At 38.1% G+C, this 22,956-nt stretch overlaps 1 protein-coding gene across 2 annotated transcripts in view; it reads left to right on the top strand.

Annotated features, from left to right (window-relative positions):
- Dnaaf4 (dynein axonemal assembly factor 4) overlaps positions 1 to 22,956 on the top strand; it is a 53,147-nt gene that overhangs the window by 24,365 nt on the left and 5,826 nt on the right. For both annotated transcript variants that reach the window (XM_077800089.1, XM_077800090.1), the window contains exons 5-7: positions 1,542 to 1,687; positions 4,822 to 4,931; positions 22,525 to 22,678. In XM_077800089.1, coding sequence (XP_077656215.1) covers positions 1,542 to 1,687; positions 4,822 to 4,931; positions 22,525 to 22,678 — 410 coding nt within the window. The remainder of the gene's footprint in view (positions 1 to 1,541; positions 1,688 to 4,821; positions 4,932 to 22,524; positions 22,679 to 22,956) is intronic.

Below are 22,956 nucleotides of genomic sequence, written 5' to 3'. Positions count from 1 at the left end.
TTTCTAAATTGGTCATTTCATCTTTTCAAATTTGTTTCCATAAAATTTTTCTTATTTAATTATATCTATTCTTAGATATCAGGTAGGTTCAAGCTTTATAATAAAGAGGTCCAAAAAATTAAGTTATTTGTAATGTGACACTTTCTTTTGCTATAGTGATCAATCTCAGTCTGATAGATGACTCTGTACCCACAGGAACCAAGGTCCAGACTGATATGTTCACTTCTGTCTCCACATCATCTGGCTGGCATTCCTAGGTCCAAGAGGCCTTTTCTTTTCCCTACACTCCTCCTTTGAAATGTCTTTTCTAATTTTTTATTTAATTATTTATTTATGGGATGGATCTCTCTGTGTTGCCCAGTCTGGCCTGGAACTTGTGGGCTCAAGTGATTTACCTACCTCAGTCTCCCAAATAGCTGGGATTGCACCTGGCCTTTTTCAAGTTTTTTTAAATAGTAATTTTTTTCCTCTTTCTTTCTTTGTTTAGATTTATTTTCTGTCAAGGATATTACTCCCATTTTTGTGTGTGTGTGTGTGTGAGAGAGAGAGATAGAAGAGAGAGAGAGAGAGAGAGAGAGAGAGAGAGAGAGAGAGAACGAACACCTAGGGGCACTCTACCACTGAGCCACATCCCCAGTCCTTTTTATGTTTTATTTTGAGACAAGGTCTTGCTAGGTTGCTGAGGCCAGCCTCAAATTTGTTATAGTCTCAGACTCCTGAATCGCTACCGTTACAGGCATATACCATTCTACCTGGCCCTATCCTATTTCTTGCAAATCTTTTTTTTTCACCAGTTTTAATATTTGCCTTTAAGCCTGTGTATCATATTTTTGGTCCTTTACTTTTTATTGTTGTTGCTGTTATTTTTTAAGCTACCTTTTCTTTTCTTTATTCAAATAGCTTACATTCCAATTTCTCTTATATGAACTTAATAGTCATTACAGCACATCACCTTTATAAAAATGTTTAGCTTTTCATTAGTATTCTTTGCTTTTTCTCATTTCCTCTCTCTGATGGATGAAAAACTTACACTCTTACAAGGAAATGTGTAGGAGATATTGTCATAGAGTGTAAGAAAGTTAAGGTAGTATTGACAATGATGGCTTTGCATAGGTGCTTCCTCTAGAGTTGATGTAGAGTTGTCTAAGTGCCCTTTCTTAGAGATGATGTAAATTGAACATTGTGGTTCAATAAAGAGAATCCTAGAAGAGTAATGGAGTTATTGATTAAAGAATAGATTAGCTGTAATGTTATTTTTTAAAATAATTTTTTAGTTGTTGATGGACCTTCATTTTATTCATTTATTTATATGTGGTGCTGAGAATTGAACTCAGGGCCTCACACATGCTAGGCAAGTGCTTTACCACTGAGCCACAACACCAGCCCTTGCCATGTTATTTTATATTTCTTTTTGAAGAAAATATTTTTGGTTAATTTGTTTAGGATTTCAGAATTAACTTAGATGTGTAATCATCTTAAAAGTCAATTTGTTAACTAGAAAGTGAGAAATAAATGATTTATTTCTACCATTGCTTTTGAAGGGAGAAATTCAGAAAATATATTTTTGGGGAAGTTAAAGGAAGACTGTATTCCTGCACCTCGCTCTGTTGGAAATATTAAAATCAACTTCACCCCTCGAGTATTCCCAACTGCACTCCGTGAATCAAAAGTAGCAGAAGAAGAGGAGGTAGATACACTTGCTTTTGTTACAGTGATACCAGTTAAAATGCTTTAATTTCATTCCATCTGTCAAAACTTGTATTAGTTCTGTATTTTTAAGTATTTATTATACTAAAGACTTCATGACTATATTCATGAATGTTTTCTTATGAGAAAGTATATTTTGAAGGTTTATTGTTGACTCCCAAATACTGATGAGAGAACACTGATTTAATAAGTATTGTTATTATTTATTCTAAGAGAGAAACTATTGTACTTATCATTTATTTTATCAGATGCATCATTTTCTTCTTTTTTTGGGGGGTGTGTGTGTGTGTGTGTGTGTGATGCTTGGGATCTAACTCATAGCTTTGTACACACTAGCAAGCTGAGCTATATCCCCAGCCCTCGGTAATATATCAGTGAACTTTGGAACAGTATGTATTTTAGAAAAAAAAAAAGATTTGAAAATTATCATTAAACTTTCTGAGCCCTGGACTTTAAGTATTGTATCTTTAATTACATAATTACTAAGAAGTGTATTGTTTTACTGTAAAGCAAGACTGATGCCTCTCTCAGATGAAAAGTTGTTGTACAGACTAGGCACAGTGGCACATGCCTACTATAATCCCAGCAGCTAGGGAGGCTGAGGCAGGAGGATCACAAGTTCAAAGTTGGCCTCAGCAACTTAGCAAAAATAAAAAACAAAAAGGGCTGGGGATATAGTTCAGTGGTAAAACACTTCTGGGTTCAATCCCCAGTACCAAAAAAACCAAAAACAAACAAACAAACAAAAAAAACCAAAAAAAAAAAAAAAACCCAAAAAACAAAAAAGAAAAACTGTGGAAAAACTGAAGATCTTAGCTACTTGGGAGGCCAGCCTGGGCAACTTAGTAAGATCCTGTCGAAGGGATGGAGGTGTAGTTCACTTTCCTAGCACATACGAGGCCCTCAGTTGAATCCCCAGTACTTGGAGTTGGGTTTGTATAAAGACTGACAGTTTAAAATCATCATCAAATAGTGCATTTTCTGTTCAGGCTGCTATAATCAAAATATCACAAATTTAGTGGCTTAATCAACAAATATTTCTTTCTTACAGTTTTAAGATCAGGGTGGAAGGAAGCATGGCCAGATTTTTGTTGTGGATCCTCATCCTAGCTTGTACACAACTACCTACTTAATATACCTTCACATGATGGTGGGGAAGAAGAGCTTTTTGATCACTTTTTTTTTTTTGTACTGCTGAAAATTGAACCCAAGGGTGCTCTGCCACTGAGCTATATCCTCAGCCTTTTTAAAATTTTGAGACAGGATCTTGCTAAATTCATTAAGGCTGGCCTTGAATTTACAATCCTCTTACCTCAGCATCCCAAGTACCTGGGATTACAGGCATGTGCCACCACTCTGGCTTTTCTCTTCCTATAAGGAGACTAAGCCCATGATGGGGTTCTACCTTCATGATTTTATCTAAACTTAATTACCTCTTAAAGGTCCCATCTCCAAATACTGTCACGCTGATGGTTGGGGCTACAACATATGAATTTGGGGTGAGACACAAGCATTCAATCTCTAAATCTAAATAATATTTCTATCCATTGAAAGAAGATGAAAAAATCTAAAGTTAACTATTAATTAAAAAATCAGATCTTTGTATATGATATGGTTTGATTAGAGTTTGTGCCCTGTGTTCAGTAGCTTTCTGTCACTGTGAAAAAATACCAAAGGAAACCAACTTATAAGAAGGAAAGATTTATTTTTAGATCACAGTTTTGGAGGTTTTAGTCCTTTGTTGATTGGCCCCGATTCTTTTGGTCCTATGGTAAGGCAGAACATGGAAGCACATGGCGGAGGAGACCTATTTACCTCATGTTGACTAGGAAGCACAGATAGAGTAAAGGGACTGAGATCCCAGTATCCCCTTGAAGGTCATACCCTCAATAACCTAACTTCCTTCCATTAGGCCCCACCTCCTAAAGGTTCTTCTTCCTCCCAATAGTACTGCAATCTTTTTGTTTATTTTTTTAAAAAAAATTTTAGGCGGCAGGTACCAGGAATTGAACCCAAGAGCACTTATCCACTGAGTCATAAGCCTGGCCCTTAAAAAAATTTTATATATATATATATATATATATATATATACATACATACATATATATGTATGTGTGTGTGTTTTAGTTGTAGATAGACATGGTATCTTTATTTAATTCATTTATTTTTATGTGGTGCTGAGGATCGAACCCATCAGCACAGATGGAACCCAGTGCCTCACACTCGCTAGGCAAGCACTCTATCACTGAGCCACAACCCCAGCCCTCCCCAGCCCTTTTTATTTTTTATTTTGAGACAGGTTCTCACTAAGTTGCTTAGGGCCTCACTAAGTTGTTGAGGCTGGCTCTGAATTTATGATCCTCCTGCCTCAGCCTCTTGAGTCTCTGGGATTACAAGCATATGCCACCACGCCTGTCTGTAACCAAGCCTTTTAAAACATGGCTTTGGGGGACATTTAAGATCCAAACTATAACATCCCCCAAAGGTTCATATGCTAGAAACTTGGTCCCAAAGTAAAGATATTGAGTGGTGTTAGATCTTTAAGTGGTGAGGCCTAGCAGAAGGTAACTGGATAATGAGTACATCATCCTTGGAAATGATTAGTGCTAGTCTTGAGTAGATTATTATAAATCAGAGATCCTGGGGCTGGGATTGTGGTTCAGCGGCAGAGCACTCACCTAGCACGAGTGGGACCTGGGTTCGATCCTCAGCACCACATAAAAATAAAGCATTGTATTGTGTCCATCTACACCTAAAAAATAAATATTTTTAAAAAATAAATAATAAATCAGAGAGCCTGGCTGTTTCCTGTCTCCTGCTTCCTTATGTGATCCAACCCCCTACACACCCTGCTCTCTCTCTCTTACTCTCCCTCTCACCACACCCTTCACACTTGTGCCCACCACATGCCATTCGCCATGTTGTAATGTAGCCAGAAGGCTCTTACCAGAACCTGACCAGGTAGGGGTCATTCAGTCTTAGACTTAAAAGCCTCCAAAACTGTAAGCAAAATGAACCTCTTTTCTTTGTAAGTACCCAGACTCAGGTGTTTTGTAATAGCAACACAAAATAGACTAAGACAGTGTCCTTTCCAAGACTTCCTTTTCATTTCAGTGGCTACATAAACAAGCTGAGGCACGAAAAGCAATGAATACTGATATCCCTGAATTTTTCGACTTAAAAGAAGACGAAAAGAACCCAGAATGGTTAAAGGAGAAAGGAAAGTAAGTTGTTTAAAATCTGGCCATGCAATGTAAAATGTATGTAGGCATTGGTAATAATCACATTTTCTGGATATTTTGACCTCTGTGTTTATACTATTTGTTAGTGGGGAGAGATAACACAAATAAGCAAATAAGGTAGGCAGGGCCTCCATACTTAAGAAGTCAGATAATATGACAAATATGGGTCTTATTTATTTATTTTTGGTACTGGGGATTGGCCTCAGGGGCACTTGATCACTGAGCTACATCCACAGCCATATTTTGTATTTTATTTAGAGATAGCATCTCACTGAATTGCTTAATGCTTTGCTTTTGCTGGGGCTGGCTTTGAACTCATGATCCTTTTATCTCAGCCTTCCGAGCCTCTGGGATTACAGGCATGCACCACCACTCCCTGCTATGGGTCTTATTTTTAAATATAAATGTCATATAAATGAAAATATTTCATCTTTTGGGATGTTTATTAACGTCCCTTTTAAAGCTGGGTGTAATGGTGCACACCTGTAATCTCAGCAGCTCAGCAGGCTGAGACTGGAGTATCACAAGTTCGAAGGCAGCCTCAGCAACTTATCAAGGCCCTCAGTAACTCAGTGAGACCTTGTCTTTAAGTAAAATACAAAAAAATGCTGGGGATGTGGCTCAGTGGTTGAGTGCCCCTGGATTCAATCCTCAATACCAAAAAAAAAAAAAAAATTGATTAATTAATTAAATAAAATCCCTTTTAAAATCACTTTCACATTTAGCATAAGTCCTTCCTAATACCTTCCTTAAAAACAGTTTTTAATGGGGCTGGGGATGTGGCTCAAGCGGTAGCGCGCTCGCCTGGCATGCGTGCGACCCGGGTTCGATCCTCAGCACCACATACAAAGGCGACCCGGGTTCGATCCTCAGCACCACATACAAAGACGTTGTGTCTGCCAAAAAATAAATAAATAAATAAATTTAAAAACAGTTATTTAAAATAATTATTTTTATTATATTCATTTCCATTTATTAAAAAGTACTTAATTGCCAGGTGCGGTGGTACATGACCTTAATCTCAGCTACTCAGGAGGCTGATGTCAAATTTGAGGTCAGCCTCTGCAACTTAGTGAGATTTGTCTCAAAATTCAAAGGGCTGGGAATGTAGCTTACTGGTAGAGTGTTCCTGGCTACTGTCCCCATACCACAAAAAAATCAAATTAAAAAAATTAAGTCCCAAATTATTTTTTAAATTGCATTTTATATCTAAACTGTCATTGTATTTTCTGTTTGGTTCTGTGCATGAGTATTTTAATACAGTTATTAAAAACAGTGAATTCTAGTGTATTCTGGGTAGCAATATGAGCTCATACTTTGAGGAAGTTGTGGATTTTTTTTTTTTTTTTTGGTACCTGGAATTGAACCCAGGGGCGCTTAACCACTTAGCCACATCCTTATCCCTTTTTGACTTTTTGTTTTTTATTTAGAGACACAGTCTCACTAAGTTGCTTAAGGCCTCACTTAGTTACTGAGGCTGTCTTTGTCTTATGGTTCTCCTGCCTTAGACTCCCAAGTTGCTGGGATTACAGGCATGTGTCACTATGTTCAGCTTTCTTTTTTTCTTTTGTAAAGTCCATTAGACAACATTAGTTCCTTCCACCTGCATAATTTAGGAAACTATCTCAAGACCTTTAACTTAATCACACCTGCAGGGTCCTTTTTATCATATTAAATAACATATTAATGAAATCTTGGAATTAGGATTTTAGGATGTAGACATCTTTTGGGGGAACATAACATCTCTATTTTTCTTTTCTCATATTTTCTCTTGGTCTTTTCTTCTGTTACAACACCAGGGGGTGGTTTGTTGCATTTAGGTGGATTTGGCAATTTTTCTGAAGGTTAGAAGCTTGAGGTATGATAGGTTGGTTCTTCTTATTCTGAACAGTAAAATTAATGTGATCTTTCCTCTAATATCTCTTCTTCCTTTTTTCCTTCCTCTCCATTTATTCAACCATTAAATCAACATCTATTGGTTACCAGTGACTTGCCAGACTATAGCATGGAACTGCACTAAGAGAGCAGGGTAGAGACACACAAATACTTTAATATTGAATGGGAAGTACAGTAAGTTAGATGAGGAAAGGAATATGAAATTATGGAAAATGGGCACCTAACCATAAAGGTAAACTGAGAAAAAGCTTTATACAGAAAATAGTACTTGAGTTCCTTTTAATGATAACTAAGTTTTAGGACGAATATAGAGAAAAGCATTTGTTTTAGGCAGAGGTGACAGAATGAACAAGAACACAGAAACAAGAAATAGTATGATGAAACTACAGGAAATTTATTCTTTGCTGAAACATAAAATTTGACACTATGGAGATTGACGAATGAGCCTAGACGAATGCTATAGAGGCTTGTAAGATTTTTCTTCTTTTTTTTAATGTTGTAGTTGAAGGCCTTTATTTCTTTTTATATTTTTTATTCTTATTTGTTATATATGACAGCAGAATGCATTACAATTCATATTACACATATAGAACACAATTTTTCATCTTGTAAGATTCTTACATGTTGGACCATAAGGTGGAGAAAAACTTTTTTTGTTGCAAAAACCCAGACAAAGCCTTTGAATTATGCCTCTATTATAGAGAAAGGGTGATTGAGAAATATTTATGGAGTAAAATGGTCAGAAATTATTATTATTTTCAGTGTTGGGAATTGAACCCAGGGCCTTGAGCATGCTAGGTAAGCTCTCTACCATTGAGTTATACAGCAGCTCAGAAATTCTTGACTGATTGTTGGGAGTGAGAAAGAAAAAGTACTCGGGGGCCGAGCACGGGTTCTCAGAAGGGGAAGGAAGCGGTACAGTCCCATCCCCCACAGCGGACACTCCGCCGAGGCAGTCAGCGGCCACCATCCGGGAAAGCTGAAGGATACACCGCCACTCTCCTTCAGAGTGCGACATCAAAACAGGTCGGTGTCATTCAGCTCACCCCCCAGACAGCGGGAATTCGCATAAAATCTCTCCTAGGCTTGCCGGGAGAGGGAGTATCAAGCTGAGCCTCCATACAGGCTAGGGGGAAACCAGAGACACCTGACCTCCAACCCCTCCTCCCAGTAGCAGCCAAAAGGAAACCTGGCTAGCCAGCGCTGGGGGAGGGGCAAGCAGAAAAAATCAAAGTGATAGAGTGCCAGGGATCCCAGCAGCCTGCAGCAGGGCCCCGGAGACCCAGGCCAACTGATTCGCGTGGCCTGCCCTGCGGCTACAGAAGGCGTGGCGCCTCAGTGAAGCCATTAATTGGCAAGCAGGGAGGTTAGGGAAGGCCATTAGGTGGAATCCCACCAGCCAAGCCCACACAGACCCTTGGGCCGAGCACGGGTTCTCAGAAGGGGAAGGAAGCGGTACAGTCCCATCCCCCACAGCGGACACTCCGCCGAGGCAGTCAGCGGCCACCATCCGGGAAAGCTGAAGAATACACCACCACTCTCCAATAGCTTGCAACATCAAAACAGCCAGCAGCAGGACCCCGGAGATCAAGGCCAACTGATTCGCGCGGCCTGCCCCGAAGCTACAGAAGGCGTGGCGCCTCAGAGAAGCCATTAATTAGCAAGCAGGGAGGTTAGGGACTGCCATTAGGTGGAATCCCGCCAGCCAAGCCCACCGCCCACGCCCGGAACAGGCCCAGCGTCCTGCCAGCATTGTAGTCACGACACCCCAATTGGAATAGGGACAGAGCAGAGCCGCCTTCCACTCCCGGAACAGGCCCAGAGAGCCGCCAGCGTGGTAGACACGTCACCCCAATAGGAGTAGGGGCACAGCCGCCGCCCGCACCTGCAAGGGAGACTTTTCAAGTATACAAGAGCAACATAAATAAATAGGGGGTAAATTTCAAAACACAACAGTTGCACCAAGCAGAAAGAAACGCGAGCAGTATGAAAAGACAAGGAAAGAAAGGACCACAAGCAATGCAGGTCAACTCAACTTTAGAAGAGGTAATAGCTGCAACAGATGGAATATCAGATAAAGAGTTCAGGATATATATGCTTCAGATGATCTGGAGTCTCAAGGAAGACATGAGACAGCAAAATCAGACAATGAAAGATCACATTGACAAACAAATCCAGGAAGTAAAAGATCAATTTCACAGGGAGATAGAGGTAATAAAAAACAAACAAATTGAAATTCTAGAAATGCAGGAAACAATAAACCAACTTAAAAACTCAATTGAGAATACTACCAGCAGAGTAGATCACTTAGAAGAGAGAACATCAGACAATGAAGACAAAGTATTTCAACTGGAAAAGAACATAGACAGCTCAGCAAGTCTGCTAAGAAACCATGAGCAGAACATCCAAGAATTATGGGACAATATCAAAAGACCAAATTTAAGAGTCATTGGGATACAGGAAGGCACAGAGCTCCATTCCAAAGGAATAAACAGTCTATTCAGTGAAATAATACGAGAAAACTTCCCAGAATTGAAGATTGAGACAGAATCCCAAATCCTAGAAGCCTACAGGACGCCGAATGTGCAAAATCATAAGAGATCCACACCTAGACACATTATAATGAAGATGTCCAACATACAGAATAAGGAGAGAATTTTAAAAGCTGCAAGAGAAAGAAAGCAGATTACATTTAGGGGTAAACCAATCAGGATAACAGCTGATCTCTCAACACAGACTCTGAAAGCTAGAAGATCCTGGAATAACATATTTCAAACACTGAAAGACAATGGGCTCCAACCAAGAATCGTGTATCCGGCGAAATTAAGCTTCAGGTTAGAAGATGAAATTAAAACCTTCCACAATAAACAAAAGTTAAAAGAATTCGCAGCTAGAAAACCATCTCTTCAAAAAATCCTTGGCAAAACATTACAGGAAGAGGAAATGGAAAACAACATTGAAAACCAACAATGGGAGGTAGGACAGTAAAGGGGGGAAAGTAGTCAAAGAGGATAACAAATCAGGTTTAGTAACATCAATAAACAAATATGGATAGAAGAACAAACCATATCTCAATAATAACCCTAAATGTTAATGGCTTAAACTCACCAATTAAGAGACACAGGCTAGTAGAATGGATCAAAAAACAAGACCCAACAATATGCTGTCTACAGGAGACGCATTTGATAGGAAAAGATATACATAGACTGAAGGTGAAAGGTTGGGAAAAATCATATCACTCATATGGACCGCGGAAACAAGCAGGAGTGTCCATACTCATATCTAATAAAATAGATTTCAAGCCAAAGCTAATCAAAAGGGATATAGAAGGACACTTCATACTGCTCAAGGGAACCATACACCAACAAGACATAACAATCATAAATATATATGCCCCAAATAATGGTGCAGCTGTATTCATCAAGCAAACTCTTCTCAAGTTCAAGAGACTAATAGACCAACATACAATAATCATGGGAGACTTCAACACACCTCTCTCACCACTGGACAGATCTTCCAAACAAAAGTTAAATAAGGAAACTATAGAACTCAATAACACAATTAACAACCTAGACTTAATTGACATATATAGACTATACCACCCAACATCAAGTAGCTACACTTTTTTCTCAGCAGCACATGGAACCTTCTCAAAAATAGACCATATACTATGTCACAGGGCAACTCTTAGACAATACCAAGGGATAGAGATAATACCATGCATCTTATCTGATCATAATGGAATAAAACTGAAAATCAATGATAAAAGAAGAAAAAGCAAGCATCACCTTGAGAATGAACAATAGGTTGCTGAGTGATCAATGGGTTTTAGAAGACATCAAGGAGGAAATTAAAAAATTCCTAGAGTTAAATGAAAACACAGACACAACATATCGGAATCTATGGGACACATTGAAAGCAGTTCTAAGAGGAAAATTCATTGCTTGGAGTTCATTCCTCAAAAAAAGAAAAAACCAACAAATAAATGATCTCATACTTCATCTCAAAATCCTAGAAAAAGAAGAGCAAAACAACAGCAAAAGAAGTAGAAGGCAAGAAATAATTAAAATCAGAGCTGAAATTAATGAAATTGAAACAAAAGAAACAATTGAAAAAATTGACAAAACTAAAAGCTGGTTCTTTGAAAAAATAAATAAAATTGACAGACCCTTAGCCATGCTAACGAAGAGAAGAAGAGAGAGAACCCAAATTACTAGCATACGGGATGAAAAAGGCAATATCACAACAGACACTTCAGAAATACAGAAGATAATCAGAAATTACTTTGAATCCTTATACTCCAATAAAATAGAAGATAGTGAAGGCATAGATAAATTCCTTGAGTCTTATGATCTGCCCAGATTGAGCCAGGAGGATATAGACAACCTAAACAGACCAATAACAATAGAGGAAATAGAAGAAACCATCAAAAGACTACCAACTAAGAAAAGCCCAGGACCGGATGGGTATACAGCAGAGTTTTACAAAACCTTTAAAGAGGAACTAACACCAATACTTTTCAAGCTATTTCAGGAAATAGAAAAAGAGGGAGAACTTCCAAATTCATTCTACGAGGCCAACATCACCCTGATTCCGAAACCAGACAAAGACACATCAAAGAAGGAAAACTACAGACCAATATCTCTAATGAACCTTGACGCAAAAATCCTCAATAAAATTCTGGCGAATCGGATTCAAATACATATCAAAAAAATTATACATCATGATCAAGTAGGATTCATCCCTGGGATGCAAGGCTGGTTCAATATACGGAAATCAATAAATGTTATTCACCACATCAATAGACTTAAAAATAAGAACCATATGATCATCTCAATAGATGCAGAAAAAGCATTCGACAAAGTACAGCATCCCTTTATGTTCAAGACGCTAGAAAAATTAGGGATAACAGGATCATACCTCAACATTGTAAAAGCAATCTATGATAAGCCACAGGCCAGCATCATTCTGAATGGAGAAAAATTGAAGGCATTCCCTCTAAGATCTGGTACAAGACAGGGATGCCCTCTCTCACCACTTCTGTTCAACATAGTCCTCGAAACACTGGCCAGAGCAATTAGACAGTCAAAAGAAATTAAAGGCATAAAAATAGGAAAAGAAGAACTTAAATTATCACTATTTGCAGATGATATGATTCTATACCTAGCAGACCCAAAAGGGTCTACAAAGAAGCTATTAGAGCTAATAAATGAATTCAGCAAAGTGGCAGGATATAAGATCAACACGCATAAATCAAAGGCATTCCTGTATATCAGCGACAAATCCTCTGAAACGGAAATGAGGACAACTACTCCATTCACAATATCCCCCCAAAAAATAAAATACTTGGGAATCAACCTAACAAAAGAGGTGAAAGATTTATACAATGAAAATTACAGAACCCTAAAGAAAGACATAGAAGAAGACCTTAGAAGATGGAAAAACATACCCTGCTCATGGATAGGCAGAACTAACATCATCAAAATGGCGATATTACCAAAAGTTCTCTATAAGTTCAATGCAATGCCAATCAAAATCCCAACAGCATATCTTGTAGAAATAGATAAAAGAATCATGAAATTCATATGGAATAATAAAAGACCCAGAATAGCAAAAACAATACTAAGCAGGAAGTGTGAATCAGGTGGTATAGCGATACCAGACTTCAAACTATACTACAGAGCAATAGTAACAAAAACAGCATGGTACTGGTACCAAAACAGGCGGGTGGACCAATGGTACAGAATAGAGGACACAGTAACCAATCCACAAAACTACAACTATCTTATTTTTGATAAAGGGGCTAAAAGCATGCAATGGAGGAAGGATAGCATCTTCAACAAATGGTGCTGGGAAAACTGGAAATCCATTTGCACCAAAATGAATCTGAATCCCTATCTCTCGCCGTGCACAAAAGTTAACTCAAAATGGATCAAGGAGCTTGATATTAAATCAGAGACACGGCATCTGATAGAAGAAAAAGTTGGTTATGATCTACACGCTGTGGGATCGGGCTCCAAATTCCTCAATAGGACACCCATAGCGCTAGAGTTAACAAATAGAATCAACAAATGGGACTTACTCAAACTAAAAAGTTTTTTCTCAGCAAAAGAAACAATAAGAGAGATAAATAGGGAGCCTACATCCTGGGAACAAATCTTTACTCCACACACTTCAGATAGAGCCCTAATAACCAGAATATACAAAGAACTCAAAAAATTAGACAATAAGATAACAAATAACCCAATCAATAAATGGGCCAAGGACCTGAACAGACACTTCTCAGAGGAGGACATACAATCAATCAACAAGTACATGAAAAAATGCTCACCATCGCTAGCAGTCAGAGAAATGCAAATCAAAACTACCCTAAGATACCATCTCACTCCAGTAAGACTGGCAGCCATTAGGAAGTCAAACAACAATAAGTGCTGGAGAGGATGCGGGGAAAAGGGCACTCTTGTTCATTGCTGGTGGGACTGCAAATTGGTGCAGCCAATTTGGAAAGCAGTATGGAGATTTCTCGGAAAGCTGGGAATGGAACCACCATTTGACCCAGCTATTCCCCTTCTCGGTCTATTCCCTAAAGCCCTAACAAGAGCATGCTACAGGGACACTGCTACATCGATGTTCATAGCAGCTCAATTCACGATAGCAAGACTGTGGAACCAGCCTAGATGCCCTTCAATAGATGAATGGATAAAAAAAATGTGGCATTTATACACTATGGAGTATTACTCTGCATTAAAAAATGACAAAATTATAGAATTTGGAGGGAAATGGATGGCATTAGAGCAGATTATGCTAAGTGAAGCTAGTCAATCTTTAAAAAACAAATACCAAATGACTCCTTTGATATAAGGGGTGTAAACAAGGACAGGGTAGGGACGAAGAGCTTGAGAAGAATATTTACAGTAAACAGGGATGAGAGGTGGGAGGGAAAGGGAGTGAGAAGGGAAATTGCATGGAAATGGAAGGCGATCCTCAGGGTTATACAAAATGTCATATAAGAGGTAAGGAGGGGTAAGTCAAGAGAATACAAATGGAAGACATGATTTACAGTAGAAGGGGTAGAGAGAGAAAAGGGGAGGGGAGGGGAGGGGAGGGGAGGGGAGGGGGGATAGTAGACAATAGGACAGACAGCAGAATACATCAGACACTAGAAAGGCAATATGTCAATCAATGGAAGGGTAACTGATGTGATACAGCAATTTGTATACGGGGTAAAAGCGGGAGTTCATAATCCACTTGAATCAAACCGTGTAATATGATGTATTAAGAACTATGTAATGTTATGAACGACCAATAAAAAAAAAATATGAATAAATACTTAGCATAGACTCATAATGATCAGAAATATTAAGTATTATCACAATATTCTGGTGTATAAATGTTTTGCATTCTACTATAGAACTTTGAAAAATTGCATGAAAATATATAATACATGTACTACATATATGCTACATATATTATATGTATTTCTTAATGTTTGTGCCATTGTAATAAAATACCTGAGACTGGAAAAAAAAAAAAAAAAAAAGAAAAAGTACTCGGGTGACTTCCACATTTTTAGCTTGAGTGATTGTGGGATGCCACCAAATGAATTTTAGAATACTTAGAAGAAGAACTAGTTAGAAGGGAATGCTAGTAATTTTGATTTTGAATAAGTTGAATTTGAGATTGTCTCTGAAGCAGTGACAGTGTGCAACAAGTATGAAACTCAGGGAAGAGGCCAGCGCTATGGATATATTATATTTGTGGGTTATCAGCGTTTTAAATAGTAGGTAAATTTATAAGAGTAGGTAAGATGGGCTGCGAATATAGCTCAGTGGTAGAGTGTGTGTTTAGCATGTACAAGGGCCTGGGTTCAATCCTCAGCACTGAAATAAACAAAAAACAAAAAACAATTTAAAAAAAAAAAAGTTAGTGGTACATACTTGTGATACTTGGAGACTGAAACAGAAGTTCACAAGTTTGAGAGCAGCCTCTGCAACTTAGTGAGACTCTGTCTCAAAATAAAAAGTAAAAAGGGCTGGGGATGAAGCTCAGTCCCTAAATTCAATACTAGAGAGTACTACTGAAAAACAAAAAGTCTCCCAAAACAGTGTATAGACTTACAGCAGTGGGCTGAGGATAGCACCTAGTAACATTTAAAGGACCCACAAAATGCTGCTAGAAATAAATGAAGTGGAAACTCCTAAGGAAAGGTTTTGTTTGTTTGTTTTGTTCTTCTTTAGATTAGAAAGGTTTGAATAAATTCAGAGGCAGGAGAAATAAAAGGTCATTGAAATGTCTCTAAAAGTGGAGAAATTTAGGTCAAGGCTAAGGTTGGAGGGATTGTCTGATTTTGTTCAGTTTTCTCTTTTTCAAAGTTGCATTAACTTTATAGTACAAAAAAAATCTTTAAAAAAAATTTGCACAAGTCCCCTTTCTCCCCGCATCTCATTCCCTGTAATCCCAGGGATTGAACCCAGAGTCTTAGCACATATAAGCAAGCATTCTACCACTGAGTTCATGCCCAGCCCTCTAGTATATATTAAATGTATTACATGGAAGTCTCCTTTGAGTTTTCACCTAGTTTGTGGTCTTCCTGCCTACCTTGTCCCTAGCTGTAACCAATCTTGAAAACAGTTTTTTAATTGTATTCTCTTATCTTTAAGCTGCCATTGTCATAATCACAGTATGGTAACAGCTTGTGATAGTTTCCAAAAGTTTTGACATATTGAGAGTTCCTTAAATTCTCATGTCAGGACCAGGGCTTGGTGGCACATGCCTTTATTCTCAGTTACTTGGGAGGCTGAAGCAGAAGGATTACTTGAACACAGAAGTTTGAGGCCTGTCCAAGCAATTTAGTAAGACCCTATCTCAGAAACAAAACAAACCCATGCACGCCTGTAATCCCAGCTTCTCAAGAGGCTGAAGCAGGAAGATCACAAGTTGGAGGCCATTTAGGGTAATTTAGCAAGCCCCTATCTCCAAACAAAAAAATAGAAGGGCTAGGGATGTATCTTAGTGGTAGAAACATCCCTGGGTTCAATACCATAGTACTAGATGGGAAAATCCTCATAATTATAGTTGGGTAGGACTAACTGTTTTTGCACTTATTTAACATGTGTATAGAAAAACTAGTAGCTTTGGGGCTGAGGATGTATCTCAGTGGTAGAGCACTTCCCTGACATGTGCAAGGCCCTGGGTTTAATCCCCAATACCAGAAAAAGGAAAAGAAAAATAAAGAGAACTAGCAGCATTGCACAAATTATTTCACTTAATTCCTATAATAACTTGACCAGTTGGATATTATTTACTCATTTTATAAGGTGGAAACAGGAACAGGGAGTTTGAGAGTCTTGGCTAAAATGATATATAGAATTTGGGATTTGATTCTAGGCAATATGAAGCTTGTGTTCTCACCCAGTGCTATAGATTTTTCACACATGAAAAAAAATATACTTCCATGTAAAAATTAATAAATAAATAATTGTTTTTTGAAAATACATTTCCAGTCCTTTTGTTTCATTTACTTAGCCCTAATAAAGGCAGCCCCTATGTTTGGGGTATGAATTGGTCCTCCTTGCTTCCTGAGAGTGCAGTACTAAGTGTATATAGCTGAGTATTGTGTTCTATTGGATTGCTTACTTTGTTCTAGAAAATGCTGGCAAATTAACTTGGGATGGACAGAAACATTTCATTTTCTGAGATTGGAAGAAAGAACGTAAAGACAAGTGTGGCTCTAGATAGATTTGTTACTAGAGATACTGATTAGCGGGTTCTGTTGAGAGCCCTACTAGATTAGAGAACATGAATTCAGAGAGATTCCAGTTAGTACAACTGTGTGATTTGTTTCCAGTGGTGTTTAGTCTTTCATACTTAAGCAGAGAAAAGGTAGATTACTGAACAAGAATTGGAGATTATTTATTCATTTATTTAGTGGTACTGGAATTGAACCTAGGGCCTCAGACATACTAGACAAGTGCTGTGCCACTGAGCTACAGCTACAGCCTTTTCATTTTTTATTTTGAGACACTGTCTTGCTAAATCATCCAGGATGGCCTCAAAATTGCAGTCCTCCTGCCTTAGCTTCCCAAGCATCTGGGATTATAGGTGTGCAGCATCATATGTAACCAGTGTTGGAATTTTGATTAATAAGTACAATAAAAGACAAGAGGCCAGTGATTGTTCATGGGAAAATACCTCAGATATGAAGCCATGGTGTTTAGTTTTGTTAGGAAGGTTAAGATGCTGTGAGAGGTCTAGTGGACCAAGAGGAAATGGAGCTAGCATAATTGAGCCTGGAAAATGCCAATCCCTGTAGGTCTCCTGATGGGGAATTGAGGGGCCTCAGTAAACAGCGTGGTAGAAATAGCACTGCCCTTAGAGAAGAGCCAGATAAATTTTAAGAAAGCATTTTGTAGAGAAGTTGAAGTATTGGAAAGGATTTGGAGTTGATACAGATGTAGCAGAAACAGGAGGGAGAAAGTGCAGAGACTAAGGGTTGGAAAAGGCCACAAATAGGAACTTTGGCAGGAAGACAGGGAGAGGTTTGCTTTTTGATCAGTGTCCAAAGATAACATGGTCCTGTCTGAAAATATAAAACAAAAATGGGCTGGGGTTACTGCATGCCTGTAATCCCAGTGCCTAGGGAGACTAAGGCAGAAGGATCACAATTTAGTGAGACCCGACCATCTCAAAAAATAAAAAGGGGCTTGGGGTCTTAACTCAGTGGTAGAGTACTCACCTCTTGCGTGGGAGGCACTGGGTTTGATCCTCAGTACCACATAAAAATAAAATAAAGGTATTGTGTCCATCTACAGCTAAAAAGATATTTTTAAAAAAGAAAGAAAATTTAAAATAAATAAATAAATAAATATGCTGGGGATATATAGCTCAGTGGTAGAGTGCTTCCCTAGCAAGTATGTGAGGCACCTGTGTTCAATTCCCACTACCTGTCCCACAACACGTGAAAGCATTCTTAGAAAAAAACAGAATGTTTTCATCTTTCTTTACCTAGCCTTCTACTGCTGTGTCTTAAACACCAGAGCTACCTTTAAAAAAAATAAAAATATATATATAAATCAGGTGATTTTATTTGCTCATGAAAGTATTTACCTTTCCAAATAGCATTGTGGATAGCTCCCTTTTTTTTTTTTTTTTTTTTTCTTTCTCTTTGTGGTACTGAGGATTGAAACCAGTGTCTCATGCATGCTTGGAAAGTGCTCTAGCACTGAGCTACATGCCCAGCCCTTTTTAAATTTTATTATTATTATTATTATTATTTGCACTGGAGAGAGGGGCACTTTACCACTGAGTATATACTCAGACTTTTTTATTTTTTTGAGACAGGATTTCACTGAGTTGCTGAGGGCCTTGCTAATTTTTTTTTTTTTTAAAGAGAAAGTGAAAGAGAGAGAGAATTTTTTAATATTTATTTTTTAGTTCTCGGCAGACACCACATCTTTTTTTTTTTTTTTTTAAGAGAGAGCAATCTATATACTGGGTAAAATTGGGAGTTCATAACCCACTTGAATCAAACTGTGAAATATGATGTATTAAGAACTATGTAATGTTTTGAACGACCAACAATAAAAAAAATAAAAAATAAAAAAAAAATAAAAATAAAAAAAAAAAGAGAGAGAGAGAGAGAGGGGCTGGGGATGTGGCTCAAGCGGTAGCACGCTCGCCCGGCATGCGTGCAGCCCGGGTTCGATCCTCAGCACCACATACCAACAAAGATGTTGTGTCCGCCGAGAACTAAAAAATAAATATTAAAAATTCTCTCTATCTCTCTCTCTCCTCTCTCACTCTCTCTTTAAAAAAAATGAATCTAAAAAAAAAAAAGAGAGAGAATTTCAACATTTATTTTTTAGCCTCCCAAGTTGCTGGGATTACAGGCTTGGATCACTATGTCCTGCTAAATTTAAAAAAAAAATTTTTTTTTTTTTTTATAGTACCAGGGATTAAACCTAGGGGTGCTCAACCACTGAGCCACATCCCCAGCCCTTTTTTGTATTTTATTTAGAGACAGGGTCTCACTGAGTTGCTTAGGGCCTTGATAAGTTGCTGAGGCTGGCTTTGAACTCATGATCCTCCTGCCTCAGCATCCCAAGTTGCTGGGATTTTTACAAGTGTACACCACCTCGCCCAGCTAAATTTTTAAAATATTGAGACAGGTCTTGCTGAATTCAGCCTTGCCATGAACTTGCAATTCTCCTGCTTCAGCCTCCTGAGTAGATACGATTACAGGTATATGCCACCACACCTGGCCCGAGTAACTTTATTGAGAACATCTCACATAAAATAGTCTATGTGTTCTAATATAAGTATATACATGGTATGATGTTATTTAATAGGTATATATGGCTCAGAATTGGTAAATAACTTTAATAACTACTTTTCCAGATACCTGTGTCATATGAGAGAGCTGAACCATTGTTTTATCCCTTTGACATTACTTTGTGCTTGATATTTAGCATGAGTTTTTTTGTGCTATATACTTAAAATCTCTTCTTTCCCCATATTAGGGTCACTCGAATCCCATCTGCATACCTTACACGCTCAAATTCTAACATAAGATTAGAGGATATTAGGATATATAACTCTACAGTCTAGCATCTAGCATCTTATTATTGTTGTTATGTAAATTTACCTTCTACCCAAACTCTAGGGTCTAAATTTTTTTTTTTTAATTTTCTCTAAGTGTCAGGTTTTGTAGCCTACCTAAAAACCCAGTCATTTTAAAATTGAGGCTGTGCTTTGCTTTTGCTTTTCCTCTTGCCACCCAGGGTAATTATGATTCCAAATCCCAGTTTAGTATGTGGGAAACTGCTCCTTGCTTCTAGTGCCAACTTACGCTAGTCAGACTTTTTGCTTTTGCGGTTTCTGAATTTTCTGCAGCTGGATTCCATCTGCTTGTTGGATGTTCCTTTACTTTACATTGGACTTTTTTTTTCTTGCATTATTGGGAACTAAATCTAAATCCTTGAACATGCTAGGCAAGTGCTGTACCAGTGAGCAACATCCTCAACCCCTTTAATTTAAAAATGTTTTAAATTTAATTTTAATTTTGAAACAGGTTGCTAAATTGCTGAAGCTTGCTTCAAACTTGTGATCCTTCTGCTTCAGCCTCCTGGTTTTTCATGCAGATTCTTAACCACCTGTTACTATTTTCTCCCAATATAGTACACAGTTTATACTTTCCAAATTGAATTTCTTCCAATACTTTAGTTTGGGTCTATGCCTCTACAAGAACTATGAGGGATTAGCCCACCACACTCTTGAACACAAGAGATTGAGCTGGATGTGGCATATTCCTGTAATTTCAGTGACGCAGGAGGCTGAGGCAGGAGAATTGCAAGTTCCAAGCCAGCTTAGACAAAACTAGTGAGACCCTATGTCGAAATAAATAATCAAAAAGGCCGGGTGTGGTGGCACATGCCTATAATCCCAGTAGCTAGGGAGGCTGAGGCAGGAGAATAATGAGTTCAAAGCCAGCCTCAGCCATTTAGTGAGGTCCTGAGCAATCTGGTGAGACCCTTTGTCAAAATAAAATATAAAAAGGGTTGTGGTTGTGGCACAGTGGTTAAGCACCCCTGGATTAAATTCCTAGTACCAATAAATAAATAAATAAATAAAAGGATGGGGATGTAGTTCAGTGGTAGAGTGCCATTGGATTTAAACCCCAATACTGCAAACAAAAAATAAAAAATGAAACACACACACACACACACACACACCAACAACAACACAGGAGTCTCATGGAGGCCAGAGACAATGGATATTATTATGCAAGACACAGCAAGTAGCAAGAGCTTCATGTTGGCTACTCCCTTTGCCCATCAAGTCAATGCAGAGGTGAGCCCAGGTGGTGCTGTATACAAAGAGGTTTTGCACCAAAGCTGAGGAAGGCTAATCTTAAGGAAAACAATTTTTTTTCATAAGAGTATTACAAGCAAAGCTGACAAATCTTGCCTTGCGATGAGACATTATAGAAGTCAGAGGAAGGACAAATTTATTCTTTTTGTGCTAGGACACCCATCTTTTGCTCTTGGCCATCAGCACAGTTGTTCTCAGGCCTTCACACCCAGGGTTTATACCATTGGCTCCCTTAGGTCTCAGGCTTTGAGCTTTGATTAGAACTACACCACTAGTTTTCTTTGGTGTCCAGTTTGCAGGTGCCAGGTCTTGGGACTTCTCAGCCTCCATAACTGTATGAGCCAATCCCTCATAATGAATTTTTTTCTATACATCTATAAGTCATGAATTGGTTAATGACCAGGATATGTTCTGAGAAATATGTCATTAGATGATTTTGTCATTATGTGAACATCATGGAGTATTCTTACACAAACTCAGATGGGTATGACATCACTAGGTGATAATAATCTTAAGAAACAACCATTTTATGTGTAGTCCATTATTGACTGAAACATTGTTATGTGGTACATAACTGTATATGTCCTTTTAATTCTTTTTCTCTGGGAAACTCTATAAGTACAGTACCTAGTATGGCCTAACTTGTCATTTTATTTAGTATGCATCATGCCTGTCCTTGTTCTGTTCTGAGTGCTAAGTTGTATTGGTTGATGTACTTTCATAAGACACACTGATACTGGCTTTTTTTCTTTTTTGTACTGTAGTTTAGACCCAGGACCTTGCACACTTTAGGCAAGTGCTCTGACCTGTATCTCCCATCATTAAAAAAAAAATGTATTTTTTTTTAAGGCAGAGTCTCCCTAAGTTATTGAGGCTGGCCTTGAACTTTCTTTTTCTTTTTCTTTCTTTCTTTTTTTAAAATATTTATTTATTATAGTGGGACACAGTACCTTTATTTACTTATTTTTATGTGGTGCTGAGGATTGAACTCAGGGCCTTACACGTGCTAGGCAAGCACTATGCTGCTGAGCCAGAACCTCAGCCCTGGCCTTGAACTTTCAATCCTCCTGCCTCAGCCTCCTCAGTAGCTAGGATTGCAGGAGTGAACTACCAGGCCTGACTATAATACTGGCTTTTTATTTAAAGGAATGCATTTGCTTTTATAAGCAAAATAATAAATGCATTTCGCATTTCAGGTAAAGCTTGATCTAACCACTTACCTGTATCACAAAAGACGGACTTTCTTTCTGCATTTTAATTCTTTTTATATTTCCATTATATCAGCTTTATTCTAAATGTAGTTTTTCCTAGTGTGTTAAAAATGAACAGTAGGGCTGTGGCTTAGTGGCAGGATACTTGTCTAGCATGCATGAGACCCTGGGTTTGATCCCCAGTACTGAAAAAAAAAAAAAAAAAATGAACAGCAACAATCTAGGTCTCCTCATGCACATCGAGCATGGGGAGTTTTCTCAACTTTTCTCCAACTTTGAAAACAAAATCACAGCTTCATTCAGAATATACCAACTTAAGTCACAAGCCCATCCTTGAATCAATCATTATAGCAAGAAGGATGAAAATTTGCTTACTGGCTTAACCTATTGTTGACTATTTTTGGGGAGGGAGGTGAAACCCCTCCTTTTCAGGTTGGATGCTGTGTGTGTGGAGAAATAGTTAGTGTAATCAACAATGTCCATCCTGCAGGGAATAAAAAAGGAGATAAGCCATCCCCTCTGCCAAATATAATTGATATTACTTCTCTGTTTCTGTTTCAATGTTATTTTGTCTTTCTTTTCCATTTTTGTTTTATTAGCAAATTGTTTGCAACAGAGGACTATTTGGCAGCTATTAATGCATACAATTTAGCCATAAGACTGAATAACAAGATTCCTCTATTATATTTGAATCGGGCTGCTTGCCACCTAAAACTAAAAAACTTACACAAGGCCATTGAAGATTCTTCTAAGGTATATATTTATCTATCTATTTATTTATTTTTATATGGTGGTTTAAAATTATTATCCTTTGTGGATGGGTATATAGATTAGTGACCTTGTGTGTGAGGCCCTGTGTTCTATCCCTAGCACACATTCACAAAATTGTTATTCTCCTATTTATTGGAATTAGTGCAGCCAATATGGAAGCAGTATGGAGATTCCTTGGAAAGCTGGGAATGGAACCACCATTTGACCCAGCTATCCCACTCCTCAGTCTATACCCAAAAGATTTAAAAACAGCATACTAC

Source organism: Urocitellus parryii, chromosome 6 (genome assembly GCF_045843805.1).
Source record: "Urocitellus parryii isolate mUroPar1 chromosome 6, mUroPar1.hap1, whole genome shotgun sequence".
NCBI lineage: Eukaryota > Metazoa > Chordata > Mammalia > Rodentia > Sciuridae > Urocitellus > Urocitellus parryii.
Note: the sequence above shows the minus strand (reverse complement) of the source record. Positions and strands in the feature narration are given on the sequence as shown.